At 31.1% G+C, this 25,522-nt stretch overlaps 1 protein-coding gene across 15 annotated transcripts in view; it reads right to left on the reverse strand.

Moving 5' to 3' along the window:
* Positions 1–25,522, reverse strand: part of LOC145258331 (transcription factor 7-like 2) — a 764,652-nt gene that overhangs the window by 65,274 nt on the left and 673,856 nt on the right. For all 15 annotated transcript variants that reach the window (XM_080116483.1, XM_080116497.1, XM_080116489.1 and 12 more), the window contains 2 exons: positions 12,633–12,674; positions 9,757–9,828 (listed from right to left, as the gene is read on the reverse strand). In XM_080116483.1, coding sequence (XP_079972609.1) covers positions 9,757–9,828; positions 12,633–12,674 — 114 coding nt within the window. The remainder of the gene's footprint in view (positions 1–9,756; positions 9,829–12,632; positions 12,675–25,522) is intronic.

Consider the following 25,522-nt stretch of genomic DNA (forward strand, 5'->3'; position numbering starts at 1 on the left):
CATGAATCAATTGATTGGATGTGAAGAAAAAAAAAAGGTACTTTTATATTTTGTATCATGGATTTCTGTAAATGTCAGTTCGGGTTTGATCGGCAGCTGACCTAAACCACCAGAATATGCTAAATGCTGATTAAATTGATAAACCAATGAAAAATTGATAACAAACATGCTCAGCCAATAAAAATCAGAGCAGACGATTTTTAATAAATTGGAAGAAAAAAATTTACTTGTTAATCACACACAAATTTAATCAATTACACTAAATCTCTCTCTCTCTCTATATATATATATATATATATACACCAGGTTAAAGATAACTAATTTAATAAGGTTATTAAGAGTGCTCAATAAAAGAAGAGCAAGATACATTTTATTAATACAAACAAATTTACATAGTCGCAACACTGAACATGTTAATGGTCTGGACAAATGGTTGGTTAAAACCACAATTCCTTGTTAGGTGACTGAATAAATGGTTGCTTTCCACAGGAAAAAAACAGTCCTCAAAAAAAAACAACCATTTGTTTGAAGCATTAGCAACCATGTAAATTTGTTTATATATTATTTGTTTTTGCAATACGTTTTGAATGAATTCAATTATTTATATGAAAGTGCATTTTTATCTAAATGCGAGTTGGGAATAATTTTCCCTTTAACCAATTTGGTACCCCCATATGAGGAACGGTATATATATCGTTTTTTTTTGTTTTTTTTTTAATATACTTATCCACTGACATTTTGAATCTCGCTAGATTCAGCAAATCTGATGAGTCGTAGATGATGATCACGTGTCAGTGGATAATAATACTTTAAAACACACACACACATATATATATATATATATATATATATATATATATATATACACACACACACATGAATGAATGAAAATTTGGAATTAAATTCAGTAAATTAAAAAATGTATGAAAAATTTATTATTCAACAAGGAACACAAGACTTTTAAGTTTTTCCTTAATCCATGGATTTTCAATAAATGGCTCATCATCAGAGGAAAATGTATGTGTTATTCATTTAAAAAACTAAAAAAAAAATCCCAATACTTATTCATGAAACTTACGGTAGGTTGTTACATATTATTGTATTGCTTTTCCATTATTTTTGTTTTTTTTTGCAGTGTAATTAGAATCGGATAAATGGTGCTTTTATCTGTTTCCTAGTGTTTTTAAGATTTAATCAGCACTTAGCATATTCCGGCAGTTTAAGTCGACTGCTGGTCGAGCTTGAACCAACATTTACAGAAATCCAGTGCACAAAGTATGAAGCACTGAAAAAAAGTTATATATAAGATTGTATATATAGAAATAGTCTGTTTAAATAATAAAATCAATTCTGTAAAGAAGAGACACAAAAAAAAAAAAAACGTCAATTTTTTTTTTTTTTTAAGATTAAAAATATACCTGCAATATAGAAGTTCAACTCATTCTCTCTCTTTTTTTTTTCTTTTTTAAATATTTGTTTCATTCCAAGAAGAATCAATTTACATATTACATATATAATACATGCTGTTGCCTTCATTTTTTTTTTTTTTTTTTAGGATCTTAATTTTTTTTTTCTTTTATCTTTTTTTGTTTTTTTTTTGTTTTTCACACATAGCAGCATGCAGAAAAGAGTTGAAACCTCACCGAAACGTTTGGAAAATCAAAAGTTTCTTTCCCATATAAAGTCCTTAAAGACCGGTGCCAAAACTGAAACCCCTTCCACACAAATTCCAATATCTAAGACTAATAACCGTTTCTTTATGGTCACAATGAGGTAGTTGGATCCAAGCTACAGAGAGGAGGAGGGGAGATATTCCGTTGATTCGGCCAAGAACTTATTCAATATCCAAATATGAACCGAAAAGAAAATAGAATCGAATCAACTAGCAGGCTGCCTGGCATTGCCCAGTCATAAAATATGCATAAATATTATATTTGAATAAATGCTGACTTCTTATTTATTATAAAAAGAAATACTGTAGGTATTAAACGTAATGTTAAATTCCTTCGAAAAAAAAAAAATAAATAAAGTAAAAAAAAAAAAAAAAAAACTCGGAAAGGAACTGAAACATGTGCATACGAGTATTATGTTTTTCTAAACAGTTCACTTCTTGTAAGTAAAAAAAAAAAAAAAAAAAAAATACTCGAGCTGAGATCGAAACCAAAACCTAAAGACAGTGAATCAAATACGATAACCATTAGGTCAGCTTGACACGATTTAAAAAGTGTTTTCAAACCTACTTATTCTTAACATAAGAAATCTATCATGCGCATTCGTGAAACAGTTGACAAAAAGATAAAAATCTGATGACCCCCCCCCACCATCACCACCAGGTACCAATTTTTAAATTTTGACCAATTAGCAGACCTTTTTTCTAGATGAAAATCAATTAAACAGCTTTCCACATGTCTGAATACCCTTTATACCAAATTTTAAGTCTGTAGATCAAAAATTCATTGAGTATATAGGTTGAGAAGTGTCCTCACACACATACATTCTCACTTTTATAGTTATAATATCAATTCAGGATGCCCGCTCCAAATTTCAAATGACAGAAAAAACAAAGGCAATAATTTCCCCAGAAACATTTACTCTTGGATTTTATCATAGTCGATTTTACGATTATTGTGGTCATCTTCAGTCTAACGTTTGTTTTACATGCTGGCATGTTTTGGACAGCTTTTAGAAGTTAACATCCAAAGTAACCTTGCCCCGGCTAGGTATTTATTTATTCTTTAATTTGCAGATGGATGAATGAACACCAGGTAATGCTACAATATTTGGATATCACTTTACCCTTCTAAATTTTTTTTTTTTTTACAAGGGAATCACCACATATCAAAACCCAAAAGACACTCGAGGATAAGGGTAAATGAGTATATGGTAGTCACTGAGACAATAGTTTGTGGTGAAAATAGGGTAGAAATGGATTATTTAGGAGGGAGGGGCAGCTTAATAAGAACTTGTTTACATTGGACTTGAAGATGACCCTATTGTAGTCAGTTAAAAAGCAGGTCAGTGGACTTTTGGAGATTGGTTATTCGTATTATTTGGATTCTTTGGACTACTGTTCTCATCTTGAGTTTTATTTTTATAATGTTTCGGTCAATGTCACCTCTGACCTTTTCCAGGTGTATTTTGTCAAACTCGGGAATCTTTCTGACAATGACAATAAAATTATTTAAAAAGTTTTATTCATACACATTTCATTGCATTCGATGAAAAAAAGGAGGAGGAAACCATTTTTTCTTTTGAGTGGAATAGGTTGAATGTTTTAAAACCCAAAATCTGCAGCGAGACCAGTTTGTCATTGAATACCAACCTCGGAGCACCTATAAGATATGTTTTACAATTGCCTTTTTGGATTCCTTCCAAACGTGCCGAAAAAATAATAAAGATACGGATATTAGTCGTAAACATTATTTGGTGGAGGGGGAAAATTAGACATGGAAAATAGAAAGAACATTATTTTCCATCATTTTTTATGTGTTTTCATTTAGTTGAGGTTTCAAATCTTTTAATAAACCATTTTTTTTTAAACTTTTTATGTCTTGATAATCCTGTAACTCTCTTCTACAAGATGACAGAAAAACACAATTTTTTTTTGTAATTATATATATATATATATATATATATATATATAATTTTTTTTTTTAATAATAATTCAAGAAAAAAAAAATAGAGCAAAACTTAATTGTTAAAAAATTGATAATTGTAATTAAACAAATTGATAATTATAATTCAAAAGAAATAACATTTAGCAAAACTTCAGGAAGGAAAAAAAAATCAACATGAATAATTTCAACGTTGTTATCCAAAATACAACAAGTGACAACACGGACAGCAAAGAAAATTCTGAAGACCAGGCACACAAACCCTTATCTGAAAATCAAAGAGACACATTTCGGAATTTGGAAGGCTTCGGATTTGAAAAGAATACTTTTGCCCTGATTATATACCCACCCATCCCAAAAAAGGGCAGTCATGAAATTATTAATAAAAGTCACAATCCTTTCTGTGATATAACCAAATTTAGTACAAATAAACTATGTCCGACTTGTTCACCAAGTTTCAGTAAAAAATTCCGACAGTTTTTGTTTTATAACCATTTACTGATATGCGAAGACATTTTGGTGATTGTCACATCAGTAGGAAGCACGATCCTGAATGTGTTACACAGTAACGTGAACCATGACTCCCAACCAAGATTTCTAAGTGCGTGTCAAAAGCTATCATGGGAAACAAGACAGTGCTGAAATAATATTGTTGAGAACTGTCAATTGACATACCATTGCTTTGAGAACTATGTAAACTGACACACCCACATTGTCAAGAACTATGTCAATCAACACACCAATACTGTTGAGAATTTGGTTAATTCACACACCAATACTGTCGAGGATTTGGTTAATTCACACACCAATACTGTCGAGAATTTGGTTAATTCATACACCAATACTTTGTCAATTTCCTTAAAAAATTCCTGAAAATCAAACATTTTCAATAAACTGCCAGTCTTTTTCTCAATGGCCTACAGTCTATAAGAGCTTGGGTCATATCTACCACCTCTGTATTATGAGGCAAAACTGACGTTTGAATTTTGATTAGCAACCTTTACATTCTCAACTACTACCCTGTATTTAAGGTGAGAGCTAATATTGGGTATAATCATCAATAAGTAATTTCTAGTATTTACTAATTTAAATTTTTTTGTTTAAATTAATAATTTTGCTTTAAATATTAAATCCATCAGAATTATCTTTGAAGTCAGTTTTGTTTTGGGGTCCAGTAAAACTTACAGTTGAACCAGAAATAAGCCCAATTTTAATAAATGGACACCATCCTGAAATAACGATAACGCACATGTGATATACAGGTTTAATTGTATGATGTCGGACACAAAGTGTGAACAGTGTGAAATAAAAAAAAAAAATAAAAAATGGTTGGTCTCAAGAGTTTCGGGTAAGAGATAGTGTACCTGCGCAAGAAGAGCTAAAATATCTTTAGTGACCAAACATGCCGGCTAGAAGCGAACATACTACTTTGCCTTGACAAGGTTCCCATGACGAACGGTGCTTTTCGAATTCACATTAACAACACAAACATTTGTCGCTTTTTAGGTTTTTTTTTTTTTTAACATATAATCGGGAAAATTCTCCAGTTTAATCCCAATATTAAAAATTTTCAGTAAAAAGGTAAATAAACAAAATAGTACAAAACCTGATTATATACTTACTTGATAAGTTAAAAAAAAAAAAAAAAAAGACAGTGCACCAAAAATTACCTTAATTCATTCAATATTTTTGTTTAAAAAAAATTATCAGCACAATTGCTTGACAGCCATTTTCAGCCTTTAATTTAAGATCAATAACCAAGGGACATAACTCAAAATTAAATTTAATTTTAAGACTTAAAATACCACCCCTCCCCATGTTAAAAATAGTTTCCTAAATTTTTCAGATCAGACACATGTATTATTTTTATTTTTTTTTTTTAATAATTTTCTTTTATTTAAAATTTCTAATTTTCAGTTTATACAAAAGCTTTCATTCGGAAAATTTAGACAATACATTTTTTTTTCCTTACTAGCCATGATGGTGTTTCTCTTGTTGCCAAAGATAGAGGTTATTCACAGTATTTGAATTCATTGGACTACTGATCTCATCTTGAGTGTAATTTTCACAATGTTGCTACCCCCCCCCCCGTGAAGTAAATTAAGGGTTCTGTTTGCAATTCCATTCAAATTCCCAAATTAAACAGAAACATTCTGAAATTCGACATGATACATCTGAAAAAGGTTGAAAGTTACAAAGTTAAACGCTGTGAAAATGAGGCTCAAGATAAAAATACGAATAACCAATCCTCATCTCGAAAATTCAGAAACACGAAAGCGATTGTATTGTTCAGTTTAATGTATTAGCGCTCAATCATGTGGGCATGTGTTAAAATGAATAGAAATCCACTGTTTAAGAAATGAAATATTGCACGTGTCTGATCTTTTAACTACGTTTTTAATTTCATTTTCATTGTGTTTCTAAACAGGATTTCTATTAATTTCTAAATTCTATTTTTGAAAAACAAAAATACTGCATGAATTTGAAGTGTCAATTTGAGTGTACAGTGGGTTTTTTTTTTTTAACCTAACAAGTAAGTACAGGATAAAGTTTTTGTGCAATTTTCCGTTTTAGATATAAGGGTTAATCTGGAGGAGCGTTAGTTGCCTTGGCCCACATCACTGCTATTGCCTGAGATGATTAGGGGTCTCAGGTCTTGCAATATCAAACTATTTCATTTTGGTGATATGACTGATCTTGACTGAAAGGGGTAAGATCGTGTAATATCACAACCAAAAATTTAAACAATGGCTGACAATTATGATGCCTAGGAGCAAAACTGTAGTTTAGTGGTCTCAATATAATGCCATAAAAAATTATACACATACAATAAATATAGTTTTATCTCATATAAAGTAATTCACTGTTGGAAACACTCGTTAATAAATTAAGAAAGAACTACTGACGAGTGTGAAATTGTTTTAAATAACTATTGCTATTTATTAAAAATAAAATAGAAATTTTTTTTTCATTCAAATTTTTGAATAGTAAATGACCACATCATTAATGATTTATGCCAGAAATTAAGGGTTTCAGAGATTGCAACAGCAGATCTCTTAATCCAAGCGACCCTGTTCATATTGATTGAACACTAGTTTGTAAATCATTATTGAACACTCGGAAAGCGCCACCTGTTGGGAGGATTTTGGGTTTAGAGAAACTAACAGATCAGCTTCTAACTGGCACGCAGATCACTACACATCTGCAAAACAATTGATTCTGATATCTTTTCAATGTATATATATATATATATATAATAAAATAAATATTTTTTTTTAAGTTAAAAAGTAAAACACTTAAAATTATTTTTTTTAATAGCACAAACAGTTTTAGAAGAGCACCGAACTGTACAGAAGCCAGAAATATATAAAATAAAATTCGATCATGCAAGCATAGGGTGAATGTATTAACGAAGCCGGTGACAAAAATGTCCCCCCCCCTTAACTATATCCTTCGAGTGAAAAGAAACATATTTCCCCCATCTTTAAGGGGCCACTAGAAAAAATTTGATGAATGGGAACTTGGTCTCAGAAATCATAATATCTTTAAAAAAATAAATAAATATAAAATATCAATTTCCTAGGTCTTATAATAATATGACATGCAGATATTTTAAAAATCAATTCTTCAGGTGTTTTAGGCTCCGGGTCAAGGTTTCAAATACTACATTATGAAACTCTTCCGACTAATTGACTAAATTTGTTTTTTTTTTATCTATATATAAAATTGAGCTTGTCTGTCTGTGTGCAGAACTATCACTACCAAACTACCATATCAGTTTTTGGTCTACAAACTTGAAACTTGATATACAGGGGATTTGTGAAACAAATTCAATTTGATCTTTAGTGGGCAAAAATAGCTGCTAAGTGGTTAAAATTGAAAAAAAAAATTCAAACTTGGTAGACGTAAGTCGACTAAATGTGTTATTTCTACATATGTGCAAGTTTTTAGAAAAGTTTTTATACGCTCAGCTGGTAGTGAATAATGTTGGAAACCTATATGTTTTGGTTTCGATTCTAGCTGATGGCACCCAAAGCATTTTTTTTTTTTAAACTTTTGAAATCACTACTATATATTGGGTACAATATAATAATCAATAGAGAACTAGTTCTTTAATAAATAAATATGAAATCTGCATAAATTAAAATATCATATTTAAGCGTATTTTATAACCAGGCAACGCTGGACGGCCTGCTAGTAAAGATAATATTAAATACTAGTAAAAATAATATTTCCATGAAAATTAAAATAGAATAAATTAAAGTATGTTTTTTCTTCTGTTTTTAAAACACATTCTATGCTCCTATAAAAAAAATTTGCTTTCACTATGACTAATACTATGACTAATATTATGACTAATACTATGACTAATACTATGACTAATATTATGACTAATACTATGACTAATATTTATGCGAAATTTCAACAAAATCCAAGAATGGTTATTGAGAAAAGTCTGAACAAACAAACAATTGAACGATTTTGGGGTAATTTTTAGCCCTATAATGGCCCCTAGAGGGACAACCAGAGTTATCCCGGAAAATCTGTTTTGGCAAAAATTTACGTTCACTATGACCAATGTTTGTGCAAAATCTTTTTTGAAATCCAAGGCATGGTTATTGAGAAAAGTGCAAACAAACGAACAGACAAACGGTAATGAATTATTAATTCCTCCTTTATCGGGGGAATGAATAAAAATAAAATATACCATACTTTGGGGTAATTGTGCCAAATCCGGGGTAATTGCGCCAGCTAGCAAACAGTGCTCTTTTGTCAACCACACATATAAAGAGCACTTTTTTTTTTTTTTTTTAAGTTAGTGCAATTACCCCAAAGTACGGTATAATACATATATATATTTCACTTTTTGCTTGCTTGGAATCGATTTTTTTTTTTTTTTTTTTTTTAAACTTAAATGGCAATGTTTAATGACTTTTACATTGATTCCCTATGAGCTCGTTATTTTGGATATGTTCCTAATATGTTTTTAACAATTAATTTATTTTCAGCTGGCTTTTTGTTATTATTAATTATTATTATTATTATTGTAGCAACCAACTTCACAAAATATTGTAGTCAACATTGCACTGTAGAGAACCTACTTTTGATTTTATAAAATTATTTTTATATATAATAGCTTACATTAAAGTTTAAAATGCAAACGTCAAGTATTATTCTTTAATTGTGCTCTAAACAGAAACATTCATTTCGAACGTGCCTCTGTCATATCAAAGAACTTACTGTTTGTTTTATATGCCTGACATTACTGGCTGTGCGGTAATAATGGCTTGAATTAATTATATCATGAGACCAAGTCAAAAAATTAAATTAAGGGAGAATATTGCAAAACTATTTGTAGAAAAATAAAAAATGTTTCCTCTATTTTACTTATTTATTTAAAAATAATAAATAATGATAAATAGATAAAAAAAAATAATAATGAATAATAAAGAAATAATAACACACAAAAAATAAAATGTAAAAATAATAAAAATAAAATAACTAAAATATGAGAAATAATATAAAAGAATAGTAATAAATAAATAATAAATAATAATTAAGAAATAAAAATAATATATAATAATAAATAAATAAAAATAAAATAACTAAAAAATAGGAAATAATATTAGATAATAGTAATAATAAAATAATTATAAACAAATAAAAATAAATCATAAATCGATAAAAATAAAATAATGATTAATTTAAAAAAATAATAAAAACTATGAACAAATAAAAAATAATATATAATAAAAATAAATATATAATGAAAAATAAAATAATGATGAAATAAATATAAAAATAATTAATAAATAAATATTAAAATAATAATTATAAATAAAAAATAACAAAGAAATGATAATATATAAGAAAAAATAAATAAAAGATAAATAATTAATAAAACATAAAAAATAATAGTGAATAAAAATAATTAATAATAAATAATACATAATCATAAATAATTAGAAATAATAAGTAAAACGAAAATAATAAATAAATAAAAAAATAATAATAAGCAGAATCACTTTAGTGCAAGTGTTGTTTTGGGTGTGTGGGAAAGGGGGGTTGGGAACTGTGAGGGGATGGAGGGAGGGGGCCGGGCGCGTGGGTGGATATGGCAAAAGTTAGAAACAGTAAATACCAATTATCGATGGCCTTGTTCTCTCCCAATGGTATGAATCACCACCGGAACTTCCTTCAGCAGTTATAGAATCTGAAAAGTACAAAAGAGAAAAAAGGAGGGGGAAAAATTAACTTGAGAAAAAAAAAAAAAAAAAACGTGAAAATTAAAAAAAAAAAAAAAAAAAAAAAAAAAAAAAAGCCAATATCCAACTCCAAAAAAACCTGTACAATGACGACTTTTAAAGGTTTTCAGGGATGCTGAAAACGAATATAACAATTAAAAGTGTCGCAGAGAAATAGTTTTCACGATTAGGAAAAAACTGGCACTTCTGCATGACAGTGACATGAGGCGAATGTGTGCATTTTAGTTTCAAGAACCGCCGACACATGTCACTTGGCAGCCAAAAAACAGGGATCGATAACTCTTCCTCTTCTAAAAGTTTGTGCAAACTAAAATGATATTTTCCTACATTTTTATACAATCTTTCTTTACAAAAAAATTATTCTTAAACCTCTATAAACGTTTCATGTTTTTAAAATTCTATTTTTGATACATTGACAAACAAAAATTATATTTTGATATGTTTATTTTTTATACAATCTTAGCGTGAAAAAAAAACTATCTCTGTATAAAAAAACAAAAATTATTCTTAAACCTCTATAAGTGTTTAATGTTTTTAAATTTTGATATGTTTATTCAATCTTACTGTGAAAAAAAATAATAAAAAAACTATAAACGTTTCATGTTTTTAAAATTTGATACATGTTTATTCAATCTTACTGTAAAAAAATTATTCTTAAACCTCTATAAACATTTCATGTTTTTAAAATTCTATTTTGCTACATTGACAAACAAAAATTATATCTTGATACATAAAATCACTCATTGAAAAAGAAATTATATTAATACATTAAAATTATATTTTGATTACAATTTATTCAATGTTTCGATTTTCATATATTTTTGTGTTATTTATTTCGTTATATATTTTTGCGTTATCGTAAACACTTGTTTATATTTGAGTTTCACATAATGACCGCTAGATGTCATTTCTCTTTTGAAGAACAGATGTCTCATTTCTCTTTCAAAGAACAGGAGTCGATAACTCGTCTCTGTTGCTAATATGTCACTGTCATGCAGAAGTGCCAAAAAATTACTTTTTTTTTCTTTTTTTTCAAAAAGTGGGGATGACTTTTCAATATAAATGTAACATAAAATGAGCACCCACTTTCTGGCCACCTAGCGATACATTTTTTTTGTCTTTTGGTAAATTTTTACTTAATTGCCACCTTAACAATCACCTTTAAAATGACGTCTTTTATAGGTTTTCTTGTCAAAAATGTGAAATGGACACCACAGATTACATAAGGAATTACGTTACTTAATATCCGGAAAACTACTTGTTTGCGGCAAATTAAATGTGATATTCATTTTCAGCATACCCGAAAACCTCTGCAAGTCGCCATTTTAAAGATTATTGCTAAAATGGAAGTAAGTAAAAATTTACTTTCAGCCAAAACACAACAAAAAATATCATGTATGATAATTAAAAAGTCTACAAAAAATCGATTTTTAAAAATCTATGAAAATTTTTTGGAAATTTAATGAAAAAGTTTAAAATAATGGAAAATTAACTTGTGAAAAACCGTGGAAATTCACTTGTGAAAATTAAAAAGCAGATGTAATAATTAAAAATTTTTTTAAAATGTTTAATTTAAAACAAAAAAAAATCTTAATCAAATTTTTTTATAAATTAAACATTTTAGAATTCACTTAAAAAGCTTATATAAAAAGATTATATAAAATAATTTTTTAAAATTTGCTTATAAAAATTAGTTAAGAAAAAATTATTTACAAAAGAATTCATTAAAAAGCAAATGAAACAAAAAGTTTAAGCAAGATTTAACCATAAACATTGAAAATCATTAATCACATTGCTCATAATTTACACAAGTGAGAAAAAATATAAAGTGTTGTTTTGTGTAAACGTCAGTCAGTGTAAGTATCTCAAGCAACTGACTTGGCTCAAACGACTGACTCAGCTCAAGTGGCAGACTCGGCTCAAGCTACTGAGTTCAAGTAACAGACTCATCTCAAGCATCTGACTTGGCTCAAGCGACTGAGCTCAAGCAACAAACTCAGCTCACGCATCTGAGCTCAAGTGACAAATTCGGCTCAAGTGACTGAGTTCAAGCGACAGACTCGAATAAAGCGACTGACTAGGCTCAAGTAACAGTCTCAGCTGACTGACCTGGCTTAAGCGTCTGAGCTCTAGCGACAGTCTCAGCTCAAGCGACTTTGTGAGTTACCACAAAGTCGCTTGAGCTGAGACTGTGTGTGTGTGTATATATGAATATTTATGTGTGTGTATATGTGAATATTTATGTGTGTGTGTATATGTGAACATTTGTGTGTATATTTGAATTTTTATGTGTGTGTATACAAATATTTACCTTCTATTTCGGCATATAAGATGACTGCTAGATAAGGCGAGGTGCAAAATCCGAGCAAATTTTAATAAATTTATCATATATTTATTGGTTGTATAAGACGGCTGCTAATTCAGGAAACCATGTTTGTTTAGCCTAGGCTAGAGATTGCAACATCCGGTATCTTATGAAATATTGGTTTTTAAAAATGATTTTTTTTTTTTAACTTTAAGGGTTGTCTTATGCGCCGAAATATATGGTACATGTGTGTGTATATGTGTGAATGTTTGTGTGTATGCAAATATTTGTGTGTGTGTATGCAAATATTTATGCATATGTATATTTAAGTGCATGAGTATCCTTATCAATACACACATGCCGCAAAAAACAGACTAAGTGCAAAGTATATTTTTTTCTAATTACATATATAAATAAAAAGTCATAAAAATGAAAATCTTTACACACCTGTGTTAACATCATTAAAATACCAGGGTAGTCTGGACTTAGCTGTAAAACGGAAATAATCAAACATTTATTAAAAAAAAAAAAAAAAAAAGAAGAAATTAAATTAAATATAAAAATTTTTACATTCCTAAAAAATAAAAAAATATATATATTAGTTTTATTTATGTTAGACATATTTAAAACCACTGCAGCCAGAAGAGGCACTAAAAACACAATGTCTTTGATCTGGTGACCTCAAAAAGATTGTCCTTGTTCCTATATATAATGCCTCCCCACGGGACAGTTAGACACCAAGGTCGTTTTTTAACGTGGAGAAAAGGAACAAAAATTAAAAATTGTCTCAGTGGTGGAGGACTTCTCCTCCACTGACAGAACAAGAAATTGAAGTGCAGCATCTGAATAACAGATGGTATTTATTTGCTCCCCCACCGAGCAAATTAGACACAAGGCCGATTTTTAATGTGAGGAGTTAAGGGGAAATGGGGACCAACTCCCCGGGGAGTAAGGGAGCTGGATAGTGACAATTGGGATGAAGGGTTGCCCCTACATTGACCAAGGTCTTATATGTGGAGTCGCCCCCACATATGGTCTTTGCTTGCAGCATCTGTCAGAACAGATACTACACTTTGATCTCGGCCCAAGGGCCAAGTAAGTTTGATTGTCCTTGTTATTCGATCATTCCCCACAAAAGAAACAGGAGGAGGCGAGCGCACATCACATCAAAACCTCACCATAATGCCTTGAAAGCCAAAAAGAAGGCCGAACGCCGTCAATCATGCCTATTAACACGCTGCATCATATCTCCCCTTAAAACCTGACATAGTGATATGGGATAAGAAAAAGAAAGAAGCAACCTTAGTAGAAGTCGGTGTCTCCCAATGATACTGCGTTAAAACAGAGTTGAGAAGAAAAAGATAACGAAATACCAAGGTCTTATTTATGACATGAAAAGAAATTGGAATCTTAGGAAGATCTCCATCATTCCAGTAATCATAGGAGAAACTGGACTCATGAAAAAAAAATTTCAAAAACTACCTGGCAAATATACCCGGTTAACCAAGTGCAAGAGAGATTCAAACAACTGCACTTAAGGAGACAGTCAGAATCTTAAAAAGATCTCACGGTTGGAATATCTGAGTTAGCGGCTGAATGTTTGGCATCTGCTAGGATGTTCCATCCCCAGCTTGAACAAACTGATAAGAAAAAATAAAAGTATATTTCTATACTGCACAATTATTTTAACACATGGGTTCTCGTTAGTTCACTGAAGTTAAGCAACGTTGAGCCTGGCCACTACCAGATGAGTAACCATTTGGCAATACGAAGCACTTTATATATTTAAGTGGGTACGTGTAATATCTTAGGGAGATGAACGCCCCTGCCTTGCACAGTTCCAGGTCACCCTTGGGCAAGGTGTAGCACCTTAAAGCCTCCCTTGTATATTTTGGAGTTTAGATGGTATGCTTGGGCCTCAGTATATTTGTATACTAGAAGACTACCCAGTGTTGTCCGTTCGTAAAATATACATAAATATTACATTTTAAAACAGATTTCTTATTTATTATAAACAGAAATACGTTAGGTATTAAATGTAACGTTAAATCCCTTTTAAAAAAATGATGTAAAGAAACAAAAATAAAAACAGAAACTGAGACATGTGCATGTGAGTATTATGTATGATAACCATTAGACCAGCATGACACAATCCTTAAAAGGTGTTTTCAAACTACTTATTCTTATCATAAATAATCTGCAATGTGAACTATTCACGCATGCGCATTCATGAAACAGTTAGCAACCTAAAAAATACAATGACCCCCCCCCACGTACCAATTTTTCAAGTTTGACCCCCTTTAGCAAACTTTTTTTCCAAATAAAAATGGATAAAAGTTTTCCACAAGTCTACATATCCTATATACCAAATTTCAAGTCTGAAAAATTCGTTGAGTATATAGGTTGAGAAGTGTCCTCACACGCACACATTTTCTCTTTTATAAATATACAGATAATTTGTTGATATATGAGTTCTCGATAAATCACTGAAGTCAAACCACGTTGAATCTGGCCAGTACCAAATGGATGACCAGTTGGGAATATTATGTGCTAAAGAGTGTAATTAAATATAACCAAGTACTTTATCCACTGTACCATGGGTCCTTGTTTTCTAACACTCATGCCTTCTCCCAACAATTCGCATTAAATTACAGAAGTTAAGCAACATTGAGCATGGCCAGTACCAGATGGGTGACCATTTGGGAATACTAAGCATTGTACGTATTCAAATGAGTGGGTATGTATTATACCTCAGGAATATGAATGCTCACACTTGCACAGTTTTAGGTCACCCTTGAGAAAGGTGCAGTACCTGTTAGCCTCCCTCTTATATTCTGGAGGGTCACCATACAGGAGGTAGATGAAGTTCCTCAGCTGCAGTAAAAACAATACAGCCAGGAAAGTGGTACTCAGTTGAAAAAAAGGACCGGATAGTGAGAGCCTGGTGGTCCTGTACGGCAATCTGTCATGATTATGCTCATGTCAGTGCACAATCCCAAAGGCAGCAAAAACACGATAGAAATGAAATACAAAATGCAGATTTTAAATGTTAAAAATGTGAGATTTTTTAATAAGACTTTTTCAGTGTGTGTGTGTGTGTGTGTGGAGAGGACAGCTTCTAGTTAATCACCACCAGGGGTAAACGACATTAAAGGTTGACAACCACTGACTTAGCGTAAACAATTACTTACATACGATTAATTAAACACAAGTTGCTGTTTTTCACACTAGAATTCCCCTCACTCCCTTAACACATCCACTTTTAACTCTTGAAATCACACTAGCACCTGTTACATCTTGTGTTTCAATCGTATCAAAAACTTACGAGCAGACTCAATAGCTTGAATTATTCAGACAACTAAAGGTTGACACCCACTGACCTAGCGTAAATGAGGAATTATGTACGATTGATTGAACATAAGTTGCTATTTTTTTTGCATTCTTATTAGTCAGCTCAGAAGTAGTGAGGCTCATAAAACTGTCATAAGACATGACAATGCGCAATCTGGTATTATTGGCGATAGCGAAACACAAAATACTGCTGAGTAATATGCAACCTTTCGGTGCAGTGGTTTTAAACTTTGCATGCACGTGTATGGATTTGTCGAAGAAGATAAATTCATTATTCAGTGTTCGATTTAATATCAGAAAAGAAAACAAAGATGAGCTCGACATCAGTGTAAGTAATAAATTACCGTATTGGGTAGATTTCTATCAGTATTTTGTTTACTTATGGACTTTTGAGCTATTATTGACACTCCAAAAATGGCATATTCTTGTCGGCTATGCTGTTGTAGGCTTAACTTACGAGCTCGGCACTATTTGTTTTTCAAACTGAATAAAAGCTTCAAAATATGTTAAACCCAAAAAAACTTATCCGGGTAGGTAGAAAAGTAATTTATCTTGCCTTTGGTAATATTTATTTGTCATATATTTGAATTTTTACTTTTTTTTTTTTTTTTTTTCTTTTGTTGGCTTCTCTGCTAAATCCTTGAAAATAGTTTTGTCAGTAGACATTATCTACTCCCGGTTGTTTCATGACCAGATTCACAAGACCAAATTAAATGACGTCAGCAGGTTACATGACTTTAATTCCTAGGCGTTCCTAATATTATTATTACAGAGGGCCGTGCTTATACCCTTTTACCAATTTATGAGGCATATTAGCTGAATTCTTTTTCTTTTTTTCAAAAACTTGAATAGAACTTGTTTATCTCTATATAAAAAGTTGTAGCATTCATGTGTGTACAACTCTCCGAAAATCCACACCACTGGACCAATCTCGACCAAACCTGGCATGATGACGATTCCTCCACATAAGGATGGTGCACACAATTTTTCATGGTTAAGGTCAAAAGTCAAGGTCATAGCCTATATATATATATATACTCTCCTACAGTCCACATCACTGAATCGATCATGACTAAACCTGACACGATGATGGTCTCCAATCTAGGGATGGTGCACACTATTTTTCAACGTCAACGTCGGGACTTTGCTAGTGCAGTAGAACTCCAGGATACGGCATTAAAAATTAGTAACACATGTATGTAATCAAATAACATAAATAACACGTAAGGCGAGACAAATACTGCAACCAGGGCCCGGAAAAATATTGTATTCCACATCGTAACCTGAAAAAACTGTACCCTAGAACCACCATATGCCGGGTTCTACTGTATTATATATTTAAAACTACAGAAAATTTTTGTGGCTCTTTTAACACTGTAATTTTTTTAGTTAAAAGATAAGAAGCGTTACTTTTGGAACGGCCATTGCACATTGTGGTCAAGAATTCACTGAGGGATTTTTAACTTGAATAAATTTTTTTATTTTTGATGGTACCTTAATGGAATTTTAGCATGTGACGAAAAAAATGAAGATTTTGTTTGAAAAAAAAATGAATGAAAATGAAAAAAAGAATTGTGGATTTAGCAGAGAAGTCAACAAAAAAAAAAAAAAAAAAAAAAAAAAAGTCAAGCATTCAAATATATAAATAAATGTTACCAAAGGCAAGATAAGTTACTCTACCTAGCTGGATAAGTTTTATATATTTTAACGTATTTTTAAGCTTTTATTCAGTTCGTAAAACAAATAGTGATGCCATGATGACATTTATTAGGTGGATGTCTATCAGGATTTTGTTTATTTTTGGACTTTTGCGTCATTATTGATACTCCGAAGACAGCATTTGTCAGCCATGTTGTTGTCGGTTTACTTTACCAACTTGTCACTACTTGAATTTCGAAATGAATTAAAATATGTTAATTCAACTACAAGAAATCTATTTTAAAAAAATGGGGTAAAACTTTATTGAATTTTATGATTCAACTTTAAAAATTCTAGTTTAATGTGTTGATATAAAAAAAAAAAAATGAAGTCAAGAGAAACCCAATTTCGAAACTTTCCTACAAAATTTTCCGGTGCTTGTGCAGAATTCCCTTAATTAAAAAAAACAACAACAACAAAAAAAAAACTGTATAATGTATATACTAGTGATGAAACGAAAGTATCATTTTCAAAAATCACATAAATTAATCAAGTAGTTTTATTTTTACATAGAAAATCGTTTTGAAGCAATTAATGCAAATTCATAAGCATTATAACAAATATCTCGCCAGTTTGAATTATCATTGAGTTATCTCCCTTTGTTTCCCAGGATTGTTTTCAAAATGGCAACACAAGACAATCACTCCTTGGTTATTCATAAAATATGATTTTCTTATATAACTTATTGATTAAATTATGTTATTTCTCGAAAATGATATTTTTATTTCATCATGGGTGCATACATCATACGTATTTTTCTTTCTATTTTTTTTTAATATGAGGGAATTCTGAACAAGAACAAAAATTTTTTCTTTAAAATTTTCAAAGTTATGCTAACCAGTAATTTTGTTAGTCTATTAGTTTTCTTCCTCTAACGAGAAGAGCTTATCTTGGAAAATTAATGGATTAAGGGCCAGTCTTTTATTTTTCCTTGATTAAACACTTAATGATTTAATAAATTTTATAAATTTTCCAATTTTTATTTTAGTTTGAATCCAGTTCATTCCATAGAAACACTTTCACTTATGAGTAAGCAAAAAGAGGCTGTCTCACATCGCGATCTTGAAAAAACAAGGGCAGATGAGTCCACAATTTTGTAATAGCTACGATTTGCAAGTAATCATTAAAAAAATTTGATTTTCGTTGGAAAAAAAAAAAAAAAAAAATCCAGAGCTACTTCATCAATTTATGTGATTTTTGGAACATGTCATTTTATGGTTGGTTGGTTGATTTACGGCACATCAACCCTTTTCAGGTTATTTAATGCCGAATCCAATGATTTAAGAAAAAAAAATTTAATAAAATATATTTTTCTTTTCAAGTCGGTTTCTATTTAACCCATAGTTGAGATCCTAACAGGTACTACTACTCCGGCTCAGAGTGGACCTGAGAGCAATGGCAATTAAAGGGTGGCTCCACACTCCCCAAAGCCCGCAAGCTGGGGCCTCACCATCGGATATAGTTTTAGGTCACATCAAGGACCAAATATATCATTTTAGTTCCATTATGAGTATGTACATTATAAAGATCTTTTTCTGTATTTTTTTTTTTATTATTCAGGTTGAACTGTGGACTTACACCAAATTTTATTTATGGGATTTAAATTTCAACAGTTCATAAGATGAAAATTTGCAATTTTATTGCAAAATCGACTTTTAGTGCCGTTACGGATGAGCGTCATGCCGGACAATATCTGCTGACTAGTTACAACAGCCTATTAGCAACAACAGGTACATAATAGCTAAGTGGTTAACAAACTGACAACGTGGGTGTGCTAAGTTTGAATCCAGTCCATTTCACAGAAGCACTTTCATTTAGGGATGTTGGCAACCTCCACGTGGTCCATCACATAAGTACTCAATGTCTTTATATAAAGAATTCTAACTAGAAAGATATCTGGGAAACGAATGCCAGCAACAATAATAATATAATTAACATGATTATCCATGATAATCACATTGACACACCGGTTCCCGCTGGATCACCGAAGTTAAGCAACTTTGAACCTGGTCAGTACTAAATGTGCTCTCCGCTTATCTCGGCATTGTTTCCAGTCATCCTGGTCTTCTCCTTGCCACTGGACTCAAATAGTGCCGATTCAGGAGAGGTGTGGTTGGAGATTGCGCAACCCTTGCCTCACAATTACATGTGCTACTGCCCCTACAGGGGGTATCCTTTGTCTTTCGAGACTGAACGGAAGCACGGAATTAACAAGAAATGAATGATTAATGTTCAACAACAATACCAGACAACATTCCTAATTACACCATTTTATAAATCCATGGCATAATGCTTAAGCCACTGAATCAGGTCCAAGTCATAGTTTTCTCGAAACTATGGTGATCCAAATGTCATGTTTACGTCCCGAGCCCTAAATAAGCACGTTAGCTGACATCAACATAGTGAAACCTATCAAAGAATAGTCTGCTGTTTTGTTGAGTAGAGATATCCATTATACTGAATGAACCCATGGGATAATACTTAAAGGCGTTGATTAGTAAGTCAGTCTTTTGGAAACTATGGTGATCTGAATGTTGGGCTTATATTATTAATGCTTTAATAAGTACAATTTAATAGAGTAATACATTATCCTGGTTGGTTGGTTGATTGGTTGTTTTATGGCATATCAACCCTTTTCAGGATATTTAATGCCGAATCCAGTGATTTTGAAGAAAATTTTTTTTAATAGAATATATTTATATTTTTTTCACATCCGTTTCTATTTAACCCATAGTTGGGACTCTAACAGGTACTACCACTCTGTGTCAGAGTAGACCTGGTAGCCATGGCAATTAAGGGGTGGCTCCACACTCCCCAAAGTCCACAAGCTGGGGCCTTACCACCGGATATAGTTTAAGGTCATATCCAGGACCTCATTATCCTGCAATGATTCTCAAATTCAACACATTCTTGAGGAATAGTTACAGATTTTTATGTCTAAAAATTGTGGTTAACTCAAGATAAATGTTAGCGAACTTTAAAGTCATGAACATAGACACTGGATATTCTTAAAAAAAAAAAGGTGTTTCTGTCTTCAGGAAATTTGGTTTATACACTAGCTACGATGTGTTTGTTAAAGACAGGTCTGCTTAGTTTTGGTAATTGCTTATTGTTTCCCAGGTAATTCTGTCATAAAGGGATGTAACTCTTGTATCCATAACAATAATTTCAAAACAACGTATTTCGATTTTATTTTCAATATTTAAAAAAAAAATTTAATGGTATTTTTATTAATGCTTAAAAATAATAATTTAATAGTATTTATTTCGATTTTATTTTTAATATTCCAACAAATTTTTACTCAACATAAACAATAAGATTCGCAAGCCATTTTCAAGACATTTTTCTATATTTTCAAGGATTTTTCAAGGTAACAATTGAAATAAGACCTTTTCAAGGCCAAAGTAAAAATTCAGAGACTTTTCCAGCCTGTGAAAACCTTGAATAAGCATGTTAGTTTATATCAATATAGCGAAACTGATCAAAGAATTATTTGCTGTTTTGTTCAGTAAAGATATCCATTATACTGAATGAATTCATGGCATAATGCTTAAAGCGTTTAGTTAGTTACAGTCTTTCGGAAAGTAAGGTGATTTGAATGTTGGGCTTATGGTGTTGATTTTTTGATATGTACGGTTTATGGCTTTGTTAAATATAGGTCTGTTTAGTTTGGTATAGTGATTGTTTATTGTTTCCAAGAAAGAAGATGCTCTTCCATAAAATAAATCTAAAGTCTTTGATATTTTGGTGATTTATGGTTCCGGGTTTCGCAGACAAACAGTTGACCAACTTTTCCATCAGTCACCGAGTGTCCACCATCTTTTTGGAATTTCAAATCACATTCCTTTTAAAACATTTTTATGAAACCATATCTCTTCTTTTGTTTATTGTTTTGTCTTATAGACGTCATGGATAAAGAAATGATTTCCAATCTCAAAATAATCCTTTTTATTTTAGAATTACTATTCTATTTTTGTGTGTGTGACTTTGCGTTAAGAGGACTTGAATTCTTTCTCCTCTGCCTGCCATATTATTACACTCGTGTTACAGCAACAACTGAAAGGAACGAATTTAGGATAACACTGTTAGAATCTTACACCTTTCAAACGTAAAATAAAAAAAAAATTTTTTTCTAATTGATGTCGGGCTCAGAATAACACCTTTTACATTAAAAAATCCAAACCAACAACTTCAAAAAAAAAAAAATTATAAATCAACCTCCATGAGGAGGGTTGATATATATCACGTTGAATACATCGAAAAAAAATTTAAAAAAAAAAAAAAAAAAAAAAAAATGAATAAATAAATAAATAAAATAAAAAATAAATAAAAAAATGAATAAAAAATGAAAAAAAAATAAAAAAGGGGGGGGGGAGAAAAAATAAAAAAGGAAAAAAATAAAAGGAAAAAAAATGAATACATAAATAAAAAAATAAATAAAAAAAGGAAAAAGGAAAAAAAAATGAATAAATAAATAAATAAATAAATAAAATAAATAAAAAAATGAATAAAAAATAAAAAAGGGGGGGGAGGAGAAAAAATAAAAAAGGAAAAAATAAGGAAAAAAAATGAATACATAAATAAAAAAATAAATAAAAAAAGGAAAAAGGAAAAAAAAAAAAGAAAAAAAAAAGGAACGTTCAAATCAAAACTGATATATTTTAATGTACAATTTTTTTCTTTTTAGCATCATTTGTCACCAAAATTTATGGTGGAATCTGTCTGTCGAACTGTGGATTGAATAAAGGATTCCACTTGAAATTCTGTGCAGATTCTAGAGTTCGACAAATAGATCCCACTGTTCGACAAGATACACCTGAAGAAGGTTGGAGGATACATCAGACAAAATATTGTGAGAAAAACACTCAAGATAAGAAAAATCATCTGAATAATTCAAATAATATGAATTAGTTTACGAGTTATGAATCTGGCAAATGCCATAAGAAAATATCTTTTGTCAAGAATAAGAGGGTGGATTTCTGATTAAACCATGAATACCTGGATGTTTGATATAGCAGTTTTTATTTAAACACGAAGTAAAGGAAGATTTTAAATAACAATATGATAAAGAAAATATTAATTTGGAAAACACTTCTAAACACAAACATGCATTCCCTAAGAGTTTTTTTTTTATGGTAAGCAGGGGATGGCCCCTTTTTTAAGCAATACAGGGAAGGACACACCACAAATTCAGACAATAAAGTAAGAAAAGAAAATATAAATAATAACAAAAAAAAATGACAAAAAATATTTTTGAAAAGGAGAGAATTACAGAAAAAAACAAAAAAACTAGGTTCTTTTTTTTTGGTGGGAGATGGACCCAAGGGAAGACAACTGGAATTTCCAGCTGTCCTTTTAAAAGTTGAGGACGACAATGATTTGTGAAAGAAAAAAAAAATAACGAGGTAAATAAAATATTGCAGAAAGTTTGGGGTTTTTTTTTTTTTTGCTTTTAAATAATGAAAATGTGTGATGGATTTTTTTTTTTAAATAAGGCAATGAAAAAAATTAAAGAGATCGAAATGGAAAGAGGTGGGGAGAAATCACAGGGAAAAAGATCAGAAGAATAAGGGAGAAATAGAACATGAAGAATGAAAGAGGGGAAGGTGTAAGGGAGAAAGGGAATAGAGAGGAGGAGGAGATAGAGGGAGTAAAAGGAAATGGGGAATGAGAAGGGTAAGACAGTAACGAAAAAAAAAAAAGAGAAAGAAATGGGGGGAATGGAGAAGGAAAGAAAGAAAATGAAAGGAGAGAGGGCGAGAGATAGAGAGATAAAGAGAAAACTAGAAAAAAAAGAAAGAAACAGATAAAGAGAGAAAAAAAGAGAAAAAGGGAGCAAAAGAATTTGATTATTAATATTAAAAAAAAAATCTTTACTAATAAAAAACTTATACCTAATATAAATTGAATTCGTTCTTTTTATTTACAATCAGATATTTATTGAAATAAAAGCCAATTTGTCACAATCGTATTAAAAAATATAATCTCATTACAAATCCACCAGAACGTATTCTTCCGATTTTAGTTCATACACCAACTCTATCTACACCAATAAATTACCCTGTAATTCATGTACCCCATTAAACTACCCTACAATTTGTCTACCCCATTAAACTACTCTACAATTCTTTCTACTCCATTAAACTACCCTGCAATTTGTCTACCCCATTAAACTACCTTGCAATTCATCTACCCATTAAACTACCCCTGCAATTCGTCTACCCATTAAACTACCCCTGCAATTTGTCTACTCCATTAAACTACCTTGTAATTCATCTACCCATTAAACTACCCCTGCAATTCGTCTACCCATTAAACTACCCTGCAATTCGTCTACTCCATTAAACTACCCTGCAATTTGTCTACCCCATTAAACTACCCTGCAATTTGTCTACCCCATTAAACTACCCTGCAATTCGTCTACCCATTAAACTACCCCTGCAATTCGTCTACCCCATTAAACTACCCTGCAATTTGTCTACCCCATTAAACTACCCTGCAATTTATCTACCCATTAAACTACCCCTGCAATTCGTCTACCCCATTAAACTACCCTGCAATTTATTCTATGGATATATTTTATTGGATGTATCAAGAAAATAAAATAAGAATTTATTTTAATTTTATCTTAATGGAACAAAATGATGGAGTTCTTGGAATTTCAACAGAAACCAGACAGTCAGTCTTGGTATAATCGTTTGCTCATGGAAATCTATATTTCCGTTGCTTTCGAACTAAATAGATGCCCTGAAATCAAAGCTGCTTTTAGAACTGCCGCAACGACGGCAAAACGTCAAAAATGCAAAACTAAATCCTGTGTCTGAGCAGAGATTTCGTTCCCAAGAATTTTAGCGAAAAAGGGTCCTGAAATGATTTAAAATCTCTATCCCAACTATTATCAATGGGTTGGATGTGATTTCCTCAGCATCAGCAAACATTTTTGCAAAGATCTTTGGGATCAGAGCCGCCTAACTTCTAACTTTTTCCTTATAATGGTAAACACTTTGAGCGACATCCAAATATCTGTCTGGAAAGTTGCCAAATGAATCAAGAACCGTGATGCCAATGAAGCAACTGGTTCTAACATTTTAATTATAACATAATTATATAATTAATTCTAATAAAATTATATAATAAATGATAACAGTTATATAAAAAGTAAAATAATTCTATAACTAATTATAAAATAATTCTATAACTAATTATAAAATAATTCTATAACTAATTATAAAATAATTCTATAACTAATTATAAAAAAATTATATAATTAATTATAAAATAATTATATAGTACTCAAGCAGTTGCACAATCCATATATCTGTCTGGAATGTTGGCAAATGAATCAAGGACCGGGATGTCAACAAAGCAACTGGTTCTAACATTTTAATTATAACATAATTATACACTTAATTATAATGTGATTCTATAATTAATTATAACATAATTATATAAGTAAGTATAACATCATTACATAATTAATTATAAAATAATTATATAATTATTTATAAGACAATTATATAGTGTTTCTCCTACTCTTACAAAGCTGTTCAATCATTGCTTAAATGAAAAATGCTTCCCATCATATCATCAGTGTACCCAGTACTTAAAAATACGGAAGAGTGGTCTTCTGCATCTCAGTACAGACCAACCAGTCGTCTATACATCTTGTGCAAGTTGTTTGAATCTGTGATAAATTAAGAAATTGTTGGACCAGCACAGCAGAAACACTCTACTCAGTGACAAGCAATATGGATTTCATCTTACAGGATAATATCTGATGTGCTGACTGTAATATCACACCACAGGATCAGTGAATCTATTAATGGAGGGGCTTTGTTTCCAGAGCAATAGTTCTTGACATAACAAAGACTTTTTTATAGACTTTGGCACAATGGTTTGTTTTACAATGTAACTTCTAATATCTGGAAATGGAAAGGAAGTGGGAAAACAGGGGAGGAGGAGAGACAGAAGCTTTAATAGAAATATGTTTTCTTCCCGGGTAACACTGAATGACCCTGTCATTCTAATATATAAAATGAATGAAGTTGGATGGATTTCTGACTTTAGACCTAAGATGTCACATGCTGAGGAAGATGAGGAGAGTACTAAGGAAGATGGAGAGGAGAGGCTGCTGGGATTTGATGAGAAAGACGGGAGGGAGTGCCGAGGAAGATAATTGCATTGGAAGACAGGAGAGGGAATTGCTGAGGAAGACTGGGAAGGGGATTGCCGAGGAAGACGGGGGGGGGGAATTGCCAAGAAAGACAGAGGGAGTGGAGGAATGCCTA

The sequence above is a fragment of the Euprymna scolopes genome, chromosome 33 (assembly GCF_053919585.1).
Source record: "Euprymna scolopes isolate OS-2025 chromosome 33, ASM5391958v1, whole genome shotgun sequence".
NCBI classification, from domain to species: Eukaryota; Metazoa; Mollusca; class Cephalopoda; order Sepiida; family Sepiolidae; genus Euprymna; species Euprymna scolopes.